This window comes from Clavelina lepadiformis, chromosome 4 (assembly GCF_947623445.1).
Source record: "Clavelina lepadiformis chromosome 4, kaClaLepa1.1, whole genome shotgun sequence".
Lineage (NCBI taxonomy): Eukaryota > Metazoa > Chordata > Ascidiacea > Aplousobranchia > Clavelinidae > Clavelina > Clavelina lepadiformis.
This window is the reverse complement of record NC_135243.1, coordinates 3737870-3751616: the sequence shown is the minus strand read 5'-3', so window position 1 is coordinate 3751616 and position 13747 is coordinate 3737870. Positions and strand designations below refer to the sequence as shown.

General features: G+C 37.2%; 2 protein-coding genes across 4 annotated transcripts; both read right to left on the bottom strand.

The window, feature by feature from the left end:
• Window positions 1-494: 494 nt before the first annotated feature.
• On the bottom strand, window positions 495-6511 carry LOC143452837 (GPI-anchor transamidase component GPAA1-like). Of its 3 annotated transcripts, none has more exons than XM_076953966.1 (12): window positions 6353-6511; window positions 4662-4835; window positions 4299-4398; window positions 4041-4194; window positions 3761-3930; window positions 3532-3660; window positions 2935-3131; window positions 2467-2620; window positions 2241-2369; window positions 1859-2067; window positions 1052-1207; window positions 495-856 (listed from the first exon to the last, which is right to left on the bottom strand). In XM_076953966.1, exons 1-12 carry the CDS (start codon window positions 6394-6396, stop codon window positions 643-645), a joined length of 1830 nt encoding a protein of 609 aa, XP_076810081.1. In that variant the 5' UTR covers window positions 6397-6511; the 3' UTR covers window positions 495-642. The 3 variants fall into 3 exon arrangements, with proteins under 3 accessions (XP_076810081.1, XP_076810082.1, XP_076810083.1); XM_076953967.1 differs by having other exon boundaries at window positions 1052-1216; window positions 1868-2067; XM_076953968.1 differs by lacking the exon at window positions 6353-6511 and adding an exon at window positions 4930-5347.
• Window positions 6512-6915: 404 nt separating this feature from the next.
• Window positions 6916-12033, bottom strand: LOC143452570 (uncharacterized). The gene is made up of 8 exons (XM_076953597.1): window positions 10231-12033; window positions 9934-10006; window positions 9737-9791; window positions 8998-9055; window positions 8704-8778; window positions 8125-8387; window positions 7311-7475; window positions 6916-7232 (listed from the first exon to the last, which is right to left on the bottom strand). Exons 1-8 carry the CDS (start codon window positions 11921-11923, stop codon window positions 7185-7187), a joined length of 2430 nt encoding a protein of 809 aa, XP_076809712.1. The 5' UTR covers window positions 11924-12033; the 3' UTR covers window positions 6916-7184.
• Window positions 12034-13747: the final 1714 nt, after the last annotated feature.

Below are 13747 nucleotides of genomic sequence, written 5' to 3'. Positions count from 1 at the left end.
AACTGGTATTAAAACTCTGCGTAAAACATATCGTTTCATAAATCTGGTTTTAATAACTTTTAAAAAACACAAAAAAACATTAGATGAACAATCATTTGGAAGCATAAACAGCAACTCGTGCGCATGTTATTGGCGGCCACAAAATCGCCGCATTCATTTTCGTTTATCTAAGACTTTTTTACGTTTTAATACCCTGTGTCGGCAAGAACCGTCTCTCTCTATTTCGAACATGAAAACGCAAACTCAGTCACGTGTCAACCTGTGTGGAAAGCAACAGGTGAAACTTGCTTCGTAGAAACTATTCAACTATAATTCAATTTCTTTGGTAAGCAGCAGAAAGAGTTTTGAGAAGCCGGAGTGAGTATACTTCCAAACATGACCTGGACCTCTTAATTTGCTTACCGCTGTCCTGCATCCCTGGCCTATATATATAGATTTTATATGTTGTTCTGATCCTGATCCGGAGAGCTTTTATACCCACACTTAGCCAACACTTTCATGCATGAAAGAACATGAATTACGATTCTCTTTGATTTCATCAAAAAGGGAAATAAAATAATGACAATTGTGACGTTCTCTTCTCGGCGTCATTGGAAAAACTAACATTCTTTCTGCTACAAGACATGTCAGTAATCAGTAGCTTTAATTCGCAATTTCAACATGTTTTGAACAGCAGGTGATTCCCCACAACTGCAACCACATCGGAAAATATACAAGAGATGCGGCGGGGAAAAGCCAAGATCGGTTGGTCAGGTGAAAGTTGTATATTTGCACTACTTCGTAAGCATGGTGGGTGTAAAAATGGATGAGCGGGAGGGAAATTATAATCAGCGAGAGTTTTTGCAAATATTTGAGCCTAGAAACACAACAATAGTTTGATCATTGGAAAACAATTAAATTGAAACTGATTGAAATAGTTCTACCAAATTGTAAGTAGTTAACATGGTAAATAATAATTAACTAAGCTATTTGTTATATATTAACTGATATTAATTTTATTAACACAGGAAAAAATCAAGAGATAAGGTTTAAACTAAAGATACTAACTTACCATCCTTCACGAGTCTGAATGAATGTTACGACCGGTACCAAGAAAAGTGAAACAATAAAACCAAGTGAGAAATTCATGATTGATATGACACCGACGGCAATAGCGGCATGCAGCAAGCTTGCGACTCTGAAGTTTTTGGCACCTTCTTGCGTAAAACTGAAAAATGTGATGAAAAAGTGGATTTCATGGAAGAAATTCTTGGTTGCTTCTGCAAAGGACTTCAGAATGAAGTCGACATTTCGAAACTTTGCACAAACACGGATTCAAACACCCTAAGCTATGATATCTATGGAATTATAGGAAAATAAGACTATTGCATAACAGCTAGGAGAATCCTTAGCAGATGGTGTGTTTAAAAGAGCAAAATAGCATGCAAACTAAGGCAAAAACTTGGCACGAAAATTAGCAAAATGAGTAATTTTAGACGAAAAACTTTGTCTTGATTTTAAGATGTCATTGTAGGAGTTTGAGATTTTGTCAGTAACTTATAAAGTTATAGCTTAAGAGATGCCTACTCCTTGTGCAAGGTTTTAGAGATCTCCATGCATGCTTTTTTTTCAAATGATTGGACAAATATTGATAATTTTACTACATAAAATCAATACAATAACACATGAAAAACTTTAGGCTGTCTCACTGTTTGGCGCCCTCCACCATCAACAAAAACATGGGCAACAGATTACATATCCATTTTTGGACACGTTACAACAAGCTACATACAAAAAATGATAAAACTAACTCATAGAAAAGGACCTCTTTTTCCAAAAAGGAAAAATTTACAATCGTATTGAAGCTAATCGCGCTCACCTGAAAAAGTGCTGGGAGTGAAGCTCCATGAAAACAAGAGCAGCCAGATGCACAGTGACCAGGAGAAAAATGAAACTTGTGGTGAAAGTCAAAGAAAACATACTCGACCACACAGGAGTGAAGGAAGGCGATCGGAACAGCAAATAGCCAGCCACGTGACAAAGAATCATCATTTGTACGACTGAGTTCCATTGAGTTGTTGGTGTTTGCTGAAAAAGGTTGAAATAAATGAATGCTCGTCATTAACTAACATCAATCTTCCAGCAGAAATTGAAAATGAACTACCAGGCAGGAATTTCTTAGCGGCAAAGTAATACATCACAAAGCAACTGCCGCTAACATCTAAGTTTAAATAAAGTCGATGTCAAAAAATGATCTTTACCACAGTTTCTTCAAAATATTTCGAGCCCACATCTTGCAGAATATCGTCAATATTTTCTTTCTGGTCATCAGATTGTTCCTCTGTTACATCACTATCGGTTATTTCAGATCTTACCAGCATGGAAAGAGCGTAACACAGTGTTAAGGAAAAACATGCAACAGAATAAGACCCAACACATAGCACAGAGCTTCATTGGTTAAATGTTATACACTGGATAAAAGGATATTTTGAGCAAGGGTGCAAGTAGAACGAGGCCTAGACATGGCATATACATTCCTATTGAGATGTAACGTTCAGTGGAAGGGAGTAAGTAGAAGAAGAAAGATTGGTGAAAACGTTCCAACAGATTGTTCAAACTTCGACAAATTCCTTCTAAAATTCTGCACAGAAAAATTTTTGAAATCGAAAGCTTATTAGGTTTAATCAAAAACTTTTAAAGGAATTGCATTATTAACAAATATTTCTAAAAATGAGAAAATTTAGGTACTGTATAAATTCAAAAATACCTCAACAAAAATCATGCTTGTCCGACAGAAAAATGACATAACCAGTACAGTGAGTACACAATAAATCACAAGGAAATAAACAAAAAATAACCAGAGGCAATGAAGGTAACTTTACAAAATTGCAAAATAATGTTAGTTTACGAGACTGTATTGTTACAGCAAATCGGGAACCAACTAAAGGCCAATACCTGTGCAGTGCGAGTAGATCCCTATTGGGATGTTGTTTGGAGCGGATTCCTTCAAGGGTGATGGCTTCTATGTTGTAGCGAAGAAAGTCACCGTGGTTTCCACTGGACATGCCTGTGGACAGTTGCTTCATCATTTTAAGCGTAGTTTTGAGAAAACTTTTAAAGCCATCCATTGTGCTTGGATCATACGGGTGAAACTGAAAATAAACTAGGCGTAAACTTTACTGTAATGGTTTCATCAGTGTAAAAATTTTCATTAATCAATCTTGTCAGTTCAGTAGCAAAGTGATATGGACGTTGGGTGGGAATAATGCCCAGTGGTGCTACTGTTGGAATGTCCTTGGGCAAGGCATTACCAACACTCGCTCCTGTCTAGTGGTGATGCCATAGCAATTGCATAGCTATATATTGTTTTAAGGCTTAGCAGCGTTTTTCTTTACTCTTATCCTCCAGACTATCTGCAGCAAAACTGTCCTTGGTAACGACTGGAAAAGAACTAAAATTCTTTCTAACTGCTCTAAGATTTATTTCAATAATCCAACAAACTTTGTGACTATTTTGCAGAAGTAATAGTTAAGGATATATAAGCGAGCAAACCTGGTAATTGACAGATGCAAGAATCTCATGGAGTTTAAAAAGTCTCACGGCGAGATTAGAAAGATCCATATTTGGCAACTGGCCATTATACCCCTCTAACTTCAAATTAATGTAAGTGAAAGACTTATCCTGGAAAAAAATTGGAAAAATCTGGTTTAGAAATGAAACTCTTCATTTGACAATACTCTTTTTGCTAGCATAGTTTTCATCAAAGACGTTAAATGTTTACTTTCATTTCCATGACAATCGCAGCTTGGATGGAGCCAGCATGAGATGTCAATGGATCGGCAGCAATATGGAAAGAGGGTGTGCCATGGTAAGCATCTAACCAGGCCTGAGCACCGTACGAGCCGTGTTCCGTGAACAAAAATACAATATCTTTGGCCCAATGCATCTCACCTGGAACACAGAGATGTCACAAATTAATACTTTAGTGTTGATTTTGATTGAAAAGCAAGCATTATCTACAGTTAAATTACGACAAATGCCAGACTTTAACTAGACGTTACCTCTCATTTGTTTAGCAAGAGCCAGCGCTATACCAACTGCATAATTTGGTTGGCTGTGAAACAAAGGAATGTTGATGACGACAGACTCAGTACCGGCACTTCGTGGAGCTCGCATAAATCCATAAATATTTGTCCCATTCTTCAACTGGAATTCCTGGAAAAAAAAACTAACGTTTCAAACCAATTTAATTGTCATATTGGAATAACTTAAGAGTTCAATTTCTCGTTTCGCTCAGAATAAATTCAGTTGTACCTTACCTCTGGTTGGTTGATAAAATCTTCACGAAAAGCAAACTTCTGTTGATGCACTTCGAGGCCAATGCTTTGCAGCAGTGATATCATTGTTTGCTGGGTTTTTCTAATCAACGATAACAATTGTGAGCAAACAAATTTTGTGAACATATACATAAAATTTCTCACAAGAAACTGTTACGTTTCAGCATTAGACATAAATTAATGATCTGGCTACAAATACTTGAATGGACTTTGCAAGCAGGATTCTTCAACCAGTGTTTACTCTTTTACATATTGAGACATAATATTTTTAATGGTACAATAAAGTTACAAGAATTATTATCAGTTTGTAAATACACTTTATGGTATAAGTTCAAAGCACAGTACTCTGTATCTCCAGTGAAGTATCGATTGAACCTGGCAATTTCATTGTTGCTAGATGCAAACTGCGAGTGGACCAAGCCTGGTGAAAGAGCATTCTCCGAGAAGTAACAGCGAGCATGAAATTGCGGGTGACTCAACAAAATAAACCAGATCACACCAGCGAGATAGGTGAAGACACTAAAAAAATGAACAAACATCAACATCAAATATAACTCGAACAGTTCACGCAAGCTGCAAGATTTAGAAAACTATTAAAACAAGGGTGAAACGCCTCGAAAATTGTTGCCTTTAACTTTCTGCAAACCCTTATTTTTCCATTGTAGAATATTTCCAATACCATCAAAATATTAAGCATTTTTATTTAAGTTCTAAACAATTTACGAGTCACATTGTCAACACATGAAGTTCTGAAAAAATCAAAGATAACTCTAAAAATCTGTTGTCAGAGAAGCAACGTTAAAGAAATGAGTCATCATTTAATTAAATCTAAATTAGAACAAACTTAGATGTACTAAGATACAAAGACATGATGGACCAAAACAATTGGAAATAGCAGTAAACAAAATTGAGTAGATTGTTTCGCAAATTTGTTGGGTATGAGAGCATCTACGAAAGACTCGTGTGTGGAGTAAGACAAGAAAATTTGAAAACAGTCATCCTAAGCACCAAAGACTCTTGCGTGTCTCAAGAGTTCACAAGAACCGTTAAAGCCTCCACCACATTTCCTTTGTTTTCACGAAGCACACGCTCAGCTTTGTCCTTTGTGACTTCCATTTCGGTCATAATTAATTCAACATCTTCTTTAAGAATTTTCACTTGTGACAGTTCTCGCTCTTTTTCTTTTGCCTTGTTTGATTTTTGCCCCAAGTTGGCGAGGACTGTTCCAAAATCTGTCACATTGATTTCCTTTTCCTCGGCATAATCTAACGACAAAAGTGACAAATTAGGCAAATGATTGACAAGCCACACTGAAATACACAAAAGTACAGTCAGTTCACAATAAATTCTGCTTGTGGTGGTAACAATTAGGAAACTTACACTTTTGCACTCAAACATGAAGGCCTGAACGGGAAGGAGTTATGAGACAATACGGTAGAAATTATGACATAATAATTGGGAATTCCTAAATACTCGATCTCGAAGTGCAAAAGTAAAGATGTCGACCGAATCCGCCTACTTCTTTTTTAAAACACTTAGGCCTATAATTCTTGTTGTGCAAAGCATATTTTCTGACCCACATATTGTCTAACCAGCCAATCCTATACGTGAAATAGACTAACAATGCATTCCTGCAAACGTTGGGCTGGTGCCTGGTGGCCACATTCAAAAACAGTTATTTCGTAAGCCACAAATAGGCCTATATTGTTCCAAAAAGGCGAAAAAATGCGGACAGGGGTAGCAGGATATTAGCTGGCGACAGGAAAAAATTGAATTTTCGTGCATGCGTGCGATAGACTTCGGTTCTTAATTTCTCATGGTGTGAATTTCTTCAGTTTTTTTTATAGGCTATGTCGCTAGGCATACGAATACAGGAATAAACAGAACTTACCAGTGACTCTTTCCAAATCAGCAGCGCTTTCGGTTTCATGCTTTTTCTTCTTTTCTTGAGTCTCGTTATCCATACCGCAATTAAACCCGAGTACTTAGTATCAGAAACTCTACAATAAAATCACACAGAAATATAAACAACTCACCAAACTTTATTCACGTTGCAAAGTAATTTCTTCAGTAACTTCATGTTCACGGCATGCGTCAATTTCTTGATTGCAACCCGGAACGATTCGCTTGACTTGCTCTAGCCCAATACAGTCTGGATTTTAAGGAAATAGTGGGGTACTTAAAGCCAATTTTGAATAAACATTCTTTTTTTAAGGACTATCCTTTTCAACACATTTAGGTATGGTATCGAACTTAACGGTGATTCTTTTACGTTCGGGGTCAAATTACTTCACTTGTTCATTTTTTCAGCAAAGTTTTTGATAAATGAATTTTTTGCATCATCAGTCATCACATACCAAGTGATAGATGACAGTTTTGAGCGCTTGCAGTTACCACTATACGACTATATTGACAATGGCAAACTGATAATTCTGCTGTGTTATAAATTAGGCTTGACATAATTTCAATAAACTTGGGGAATTGAAGACTAAAAACTCCAAGCCTCGACTTACACTGCAAGCGCACTGGCTTCTGATTCGACCACAAACTTTTTTATCTCCTGCGATTAGTTAAAACCTATTTCCTCTTTCCAATATAATTTACAATTACTGGTGCTGTATTATGCGTGATTAAGAAAATCGTAAAATGACAGAGACTTCAACAAAACACAATAAAATTTCATGCACAGTCCATTTATCCTGCGCTCATTTCTTCACGTGGAAAGACTTCCTCACCATCATAAACAACGATAGTTCTTAAACCTTTGCACGCTACCAATTAACGTCAATATAAAACAAGAGCATATCATTCATTTCAACTGGAACATTAAAAAAAATAAAACAGTACAAATTTAAGTGTTTGAAGATGTCACTTTCGAGAGCGGAGTATGACGTCACCAACATGGACTTCTAAATTCTAAAAAATAAAAATTCCATGAAAAAGTAAATTCATACGTTTATTTTCAGACAAACACAACTAGCTGTCAGCTGATACCGAGCTATCCAGCTGGTCAAGCGTTTGTTGGATGCTTTCTGTTGCGTGATGCTGAATAACACCATCAGCAAGGGACCGAAACAAGACCAGCTTCTTGTCCACTTTTTGGAAAACCTCTCTGCTTAGGTCAAACCTTGCATTGCTTGGGACGACCAACTCTCCTATCTAAAGCAAGACATGTAGGTTTTATTATCAGTGTTGCAATGAATCGAATTGTGAATAATTAGAGTTATGTTTGAAAAGTCACAACACTGGTTAAAACATTGATGTAAAAAGTTAGCAGCAAACCAATGCTATTGATTTAAAAATGAAAGTTCGAATAGTTTGCGCCAGAATTTTGCTTAAATCAAACTGAAACCAACAAGAAATAAGAGAGTACGTTCAACAGTGGGACCCTGGTAAGCCATATCCAAAACTGAACCAACAAACAGTGATGGTCGCAATATCGAGAAATCACTCAGAGCCGAGTTAGACAACTTAAACATAGGCTCGACCACTCCGAAAGTGAGTTAAGCAAACTACTTCTGGTACTAACTACAAAAACTGTTATACTTAACATGTTTTTCAAACTCATATGATTGAGCTTACGAGACGGAGCAGGCTGACATTTTGGGACCGCAATAAGTCATAGTCCAAAAATCATACTAGTCATTTTACATGAACCTGATTGCATTTACTGTAGAATGATAGCAAAAAGTCTGGGTCTGATAAAGCTGTTGCACAAACCAAAATGATGATCGGGGTGAGTCAAGATTCAACAGTAGAACCGAGCCTAAATTATACCAAAACAGGCTGATGTCAGAAGTGGGCATACCTTTCCCGGCATTTTCTTCACGGCCGAAAAAAGTTGGCTGGATCCATCGCGAGTTACGTTGCCATGAGCAAGGTTAAGTCGTTGAACATATTTGTCAACTTTCGACAACACGTAACAGAAAGAATTCACTTTCTCCACGTCCAGCGCTATACCAGACATGTCGATGACAGTGGGGAATAGCAACGCTGCATTTCTTGTCAAATGCTCGTCGTTCGTTTTTTGAAGTTGTTCATATAACATCACCAGGTCTCGAGCGTCATCACCTTCAAAATATTCCGTTAAAATCTCTCTACGAGAAAGATTAAAACTCATGCATGAAAAGGAATCAAAATATTCCACAATCAATTATAAGATCTGTCGACAAAATATTCACAATCTGCCTAGTACAATTAAATTTATTCAACAATATGCTTCCTTACTGTGGACAGCTAGAATAAGCTGAAAGACGTGATTGCCAGAACTACTGTTGTCGATTAATTGTCTACAGACAACCATACATGAAAATAAGAAATACATTCTAAAATGGGTCAAAAAACAATCTCTAAATTACAAATAGTTTTAGAATGACAAACAGCAAACCTTTGCATTCTTTCCTTGACAGTAGTTCCAACTGCTTGGTAAAGTGCTTAATTGATGAATAGTTTTTCTTAAAATCTTTAAAACAAAACAAACATCATTAAACACTATCAATGTTAAACTTACAATTACATTTAATCCCACTTGCTGGCTTGTTAAAAACATCTATAGGTCTGCTTGGTGTTAAAACACATGGTGAGATATTAAATGCATGATAATTGAAGCCCATCACGCCTTAACATAAAAAGACTTCACAAAGTTAATCGTAAGTATTTAAGCAGCAAACACTGCGCTTACATGCCAATCTACTTAGCAGGTGATTGGAGTCTTTGTCGTTGCCTTCTTGATGATGAACCTACAAATATGTAAACAATGTATGAGCACTTTAAGAGTATTTCAATATATTCTTAAACGAGCCATGGTATCAATCCAATTCTACATCAAGCCCATTATTAATATAATACAAACCATGCAATAATACTTTGGGAACAATATGACAATTCCACTGAACTGATTTATATCATGTTATATAGTGATATAATAATACCAGCTGGACTGCACACCTACGCACTTATTAACAAAACAATAGTTTCAACGAATCAAAATCCATGAAAACTCTTTTGATTCCAGACACCAATGAATTGACCAACCAGTCTACCCAAAACTAACCCAGTCCCAAACACTCAAAAATATCCCATATAAAAAAGAATAATTTTCTTCTGCTATCTGCAGTAGTGTACACACCCCTGCATGGTGGGGAAATTCTAGCATAGAAAAACGCATGTGATGCAGTTTCAACAATTGTAAAAAGACACTCAATGGTATTGACAGTAATAAATAAAACAAAGTAATCCTACAGAAATAAACGTAATGAACAAAAAGTTCATAAAGCCATTAATGGTTTAGAATCGTCAAAGTCAGCATCCTTCTGGGAAGAACCCTACGTCAAATCACTTACAACACCACACAGCACCTTCATGTTCATCGTTATCACAATTCAAACTGTGCTGTTAAACTAAAACCCAACAGAACTTACCCTATTTGCCTGCATGTAACTTGTCACTTCCTTCTGCGAGGTTGGTTGAGTTTGTCTAAATGTACGAGAATCTTGTGAACTGATGGTCGAAGATTAATTTGGGTGTTTACATCAAAGTACAAATACATAGACACCATATTTGCACTGCTTAGCCAAGTACTGTAATTTTGCGATTAGTTTGAAAAAACATTGTTTACCTGACAAAAGAATTCCTTTCGTTTAATTGATCACGTCCAGGGCTAATCGAGAGTGCTTGACTTGAAGATGGTCCTACATTACGTATTTTGTTTAACAATTATTGTATTGTGTACTCCCAGACTGAGAATGTTGGGTGAAACCGTTTCTTAAAATTATGTTCGAACCAACAGCAACAAGTAACAACCACAAATTACCGGCTCTATCACCGAAACTAATCAGTCGAACAGCACTTAACACAAGTAATAGCTTTTAGTAAATATATACATTAAAAAATAATTGCCGCAAATATACCATACCCTGGTAGTTTTGAATGCTTTTCTGTAAGGTTGCTGTCAGCTGTTGGTGTTGTTGCAGAGACAGCTGTTGATTTATAGTGGGGGACTGGGGATGGTTTGACGCTACTCTCAGTTGTGTATTGGTTGGATCGGAAAGCAGACGACCTTGAAGTAGCTGTGGGGACAGCTGCTGTGTAGTGGACATTGGTCTACCTTGAATAAAACCGTGATTTAAAACATCCCTATTATTTATGTGAATGAGTTGTCTTTCCGGTGTTCTCTGCACTCCATTAGAACTAACATTTGTCGATCCGATGGCAGCGATGTTGGGCACCGGCAATACGGCAGGTTGACCTTCGTAACTTACTTCTAACAATTGCCCGTTCAAATCAATCCTTGCTGATATTGGTCTTACGTCTAAATCACGCCTCATCATTACGACGATACGAGTGCCTGTTAACAGTCCATCTTCGTCTTTAACAAATTTCATGGTCAGTACTCTGCCGTGCTTTGATTCAAGGTAGGCGAGAATGACTTGGTTCATCAGCGTGAGCGGAACCATGTCCAGTTTAATTTCAATCTCTTCTTTCTCGTACAGTTCAACGTTGCTGTAAAGATTTTGATTTTGCTGCTGCTTGAGTAACTGGAACAGCTCAAGCACTGCTTGTCGGGTTTTGCAGGCAATATCGCATTCCATTTGTTGTATTACAGCTACACCAAGAAGTTTTTGTATGGAAAATCCTATTTTTCGCAAAAATTGAATGACCTCCTTTCTTATTAGCATCTGTTGTCCACAAATTTTCAACGCATTTGCTTTCTGTGGAGTTATTTGGTTATTATCGGAAGAAGAACAAGTGGTTGACTCCGGACTGGGATTGGTTCTACTGCTGGCAATGATAGCAACTTGTGAAGAATTAGCGGCCTGAACTTCTATTTTTGGACTCGAAATAGGAGATTGACTTGGAACTAAGTCCTGTCGTTGAATGTATCTAACCTGGCTTTTGACTAAACTTTCAACATTACTGATGCTAGTACAGGGTTTCTTGGCTTGTGGTGGCTGGCACTGCTCAGTTGGAACAGTCGCCAGAGTGGCGTAGCTTGTACTGGTTGTATTGCTGATGCAGGGCCGATAAACAGGAGTTTGCTGTCTCCCTTGCAGGCCGTGCAAATGGTAACTTGGCGACATTCGGCGCACTTCAATGGGTTGATTTTCCAATGATTGGCTTGCTTGAGGTTCGGCGTTATTTGCAGCCTCATGTTGGTTGAGTAATATTTCACTTGTTCTTTTTTGAGGTTGCAGTGTTGAAGATTGCGAATGTTTGCTGGAAAAAGTAGGCACTTCCTTCTGCGATGAGCTAGAAATCTCATTAGAATTTGTTTTAACAGTTGTCTTGCCCGGTGAGCTAGGTTGACAGGGGCTGCCTGAGCAATGTGGTTTTTCGCTTTGAGCAGAATCGGGTAGAGTGCTGTCTGGAGAATCTTCAGAGCTCGATGATGATCGAGTGGGTTCCTTTTTATGGTGGGTTGGGCCGTGGTTATGCACGCCTACCCTTTCATAGTCGCCATTTCGGGTGTGCAACCTTGCTTTGCACTTACCACGCTCCTCGCAACGCCAGAACTTTTTTGATTTGCTGGCACTTTCCTTGTCGAAGACGTAGCAGTATCCGTCCACAATAACTTTCTCTTTACCACGCTTTGATGATACCATTTCCATCTTGTAACTGAGATGAAATATATTTGGTCATCAACACATGTTATGGAGCAAAGTAGCCAACACCCACTTTCCTCTACTAATGTCAATATCTTCAAAATGCAAAATGAAACGTTTAACGAAATGAAGTTAAATGAAATTCCCAACTTTAAGCTTTACAAGACAGCAATACACTGCATAGAAAGCTAAATAGACTAAATAATGTTAACAGATGGAACGCTAAATGATCAATTATATACAATCTAAATCTATACACAGATGCATTTAACATTATAAAACAAACAAGTTATGCTGAAATCAGAGATGAGTTGAATTCCAAAACTCTTTCGGACGTTTGATCACTTTGTAATGCTTTGAGGTGAATAAATAATCCAATTTAGTGTAGCTTACTGCTAAACAACTTTTGGCGTAATACGTGATGGCTGTTTTGACTAGAAAATTCTTTGTTTATTTATTATACACCGTTTATGGTTACCGGGCTTGTTTATTATAAATTTCTGAGCCCATGCTCATAGCTAATGTGGGTCCATTGTACTTTGCTTGTTTTGCTTGCTGCTCTCAACTTATATGTTAAAGCAAAACTCAAATTTCTCTCTAACTCAAATTTCATTGAGAGTGCTTCAAATATATCTGCTTGGTGTTTCCTGGGTTAACTGAAGAAAAACTAAAAGCTAGAATATTCAATGGGCCTCAAATTCAACAATTACTAAAAGACTCAAATTTTGTGTCATCTATTTCTTCAAAGCTAGAGCTAGAGCTTGGAAAGCTTTGGTGGAAGTTATAAACAACTTTCTTAAAATTAAGAAAGCGGACAATTACAAAGATCTGTTGCAAGAATTGCTCTCCAGCTTTGAGGCTCGAGTCGCAGTATGAGCATTAAGGTTTAATTTTAAATTGAAAAGCCAAGCCGATAAATTTCTCGAAAACCTTGGCAGCGTCACTGAGGAGCAGTTTTCACTAGGACATTAAAACAATGGAAGAGCGCTACCAAGGGCGATGGGACTATCACATGATGACAGAATATTGCTGGAGTTCAAAAAGAGATGTTTCAAAAGAAAAATTTTGAAAAGAAAATTCTTTGGTCATTGAATTTTTGTAACTGATTTTGTGTTTCCGTATTTTATTTTAACTTACATACATAAACTATATTTGTGAATAGACCTATCTGCTCATCAACTTACAGATCTGTTATCAACTATAGGTATTTGTCTAGTAGAATTTAGAATGTGTTTACATTTTTGAACCAAAAAGTTTAATTTTTCTTTCTAAAGGATGTTACCTATCTCAAAATCCTGACGTGTTAGACAAGAAATATATAATTACAGATTTGAAATTAGCAACCCCAAATTACTCTAAATCAATTTTCAAAGTCAAAACCAGAAATTTAGTGTAGACCAGTGTAATGACTACCGTAAATGTTTCATTTTGTTGCGCGAGGGAATTCTCACCCAAAACAGTAAACATTCCAATCCGGACGGAATGCACTAATCTGGTAAATTGGCATTCAAACAACTACAGGTAACCAGCTTTTTTTTATCGAAGTGACTGTTTCACCGTATGTTGGTCATGCAGCCTGTTGTTAAGGATAAGCGGTTATAGGCTAAGGGAGTGGGGTTTAGTACGGAAGTGCAAAATCGCAGGATGCCTTTTTATACGAGACGCCAGCTACTCAAATTGTAATGTCATCTGGTTGTACACTTCTGCATTATGCCCAGAGAATGGGTTGCAAAACAATGCAAAACGTAGATTTCAGCTATTCATGGTTTTAGTGGAGTACGGTATAGGTGTAGGTTAGGTTCCAGTTACCGTGTTGTAACATTTAAGTTA

Coding starts and splice junctions, on each gene's coding strand:
- LOC143452837 (XM_076953966.1), bottom strand. CDS start 6,396: ATGAAGTTACTGAAGAAATTACTTTGCAACGTGAATAAAGTTTG. Junction 3,132..3,531: donor TTGCATCTGTCAATTACCAG/GTTTGCTCGCTT, acceptor GTTTATTTTCAG/TTTCACCCGTATGATCCAAG. Junction 2,370..2,466: donor TACTTGCACCCTTGCTCAAA/ATATCCTTTTAT, acceptor ACACTGTGTTAC/GCTCTTTCCATGCTGGTAAG.
- LOC143452570 (XM_076953597.1), bottom strand. CDS start 11,923: ATGGAAATGGTATCATCAAAGCGTGGTAAAGAGAAAGTTATTGTGGAC. Junction 10,007..10,230: donor AAGCATTCAAAACTACCAGG/GTATGGTATATT, acceptor TACGTAATGTAG/GACCATCTTCAAGTCAAGCA. Junction 9,792..9,933: donor GAAAGGAATTCTTTTGTCAG/GTAAACAATGTT, acceptor TCGTACATTTAG/ACAAACTCAACCAACCTCGC.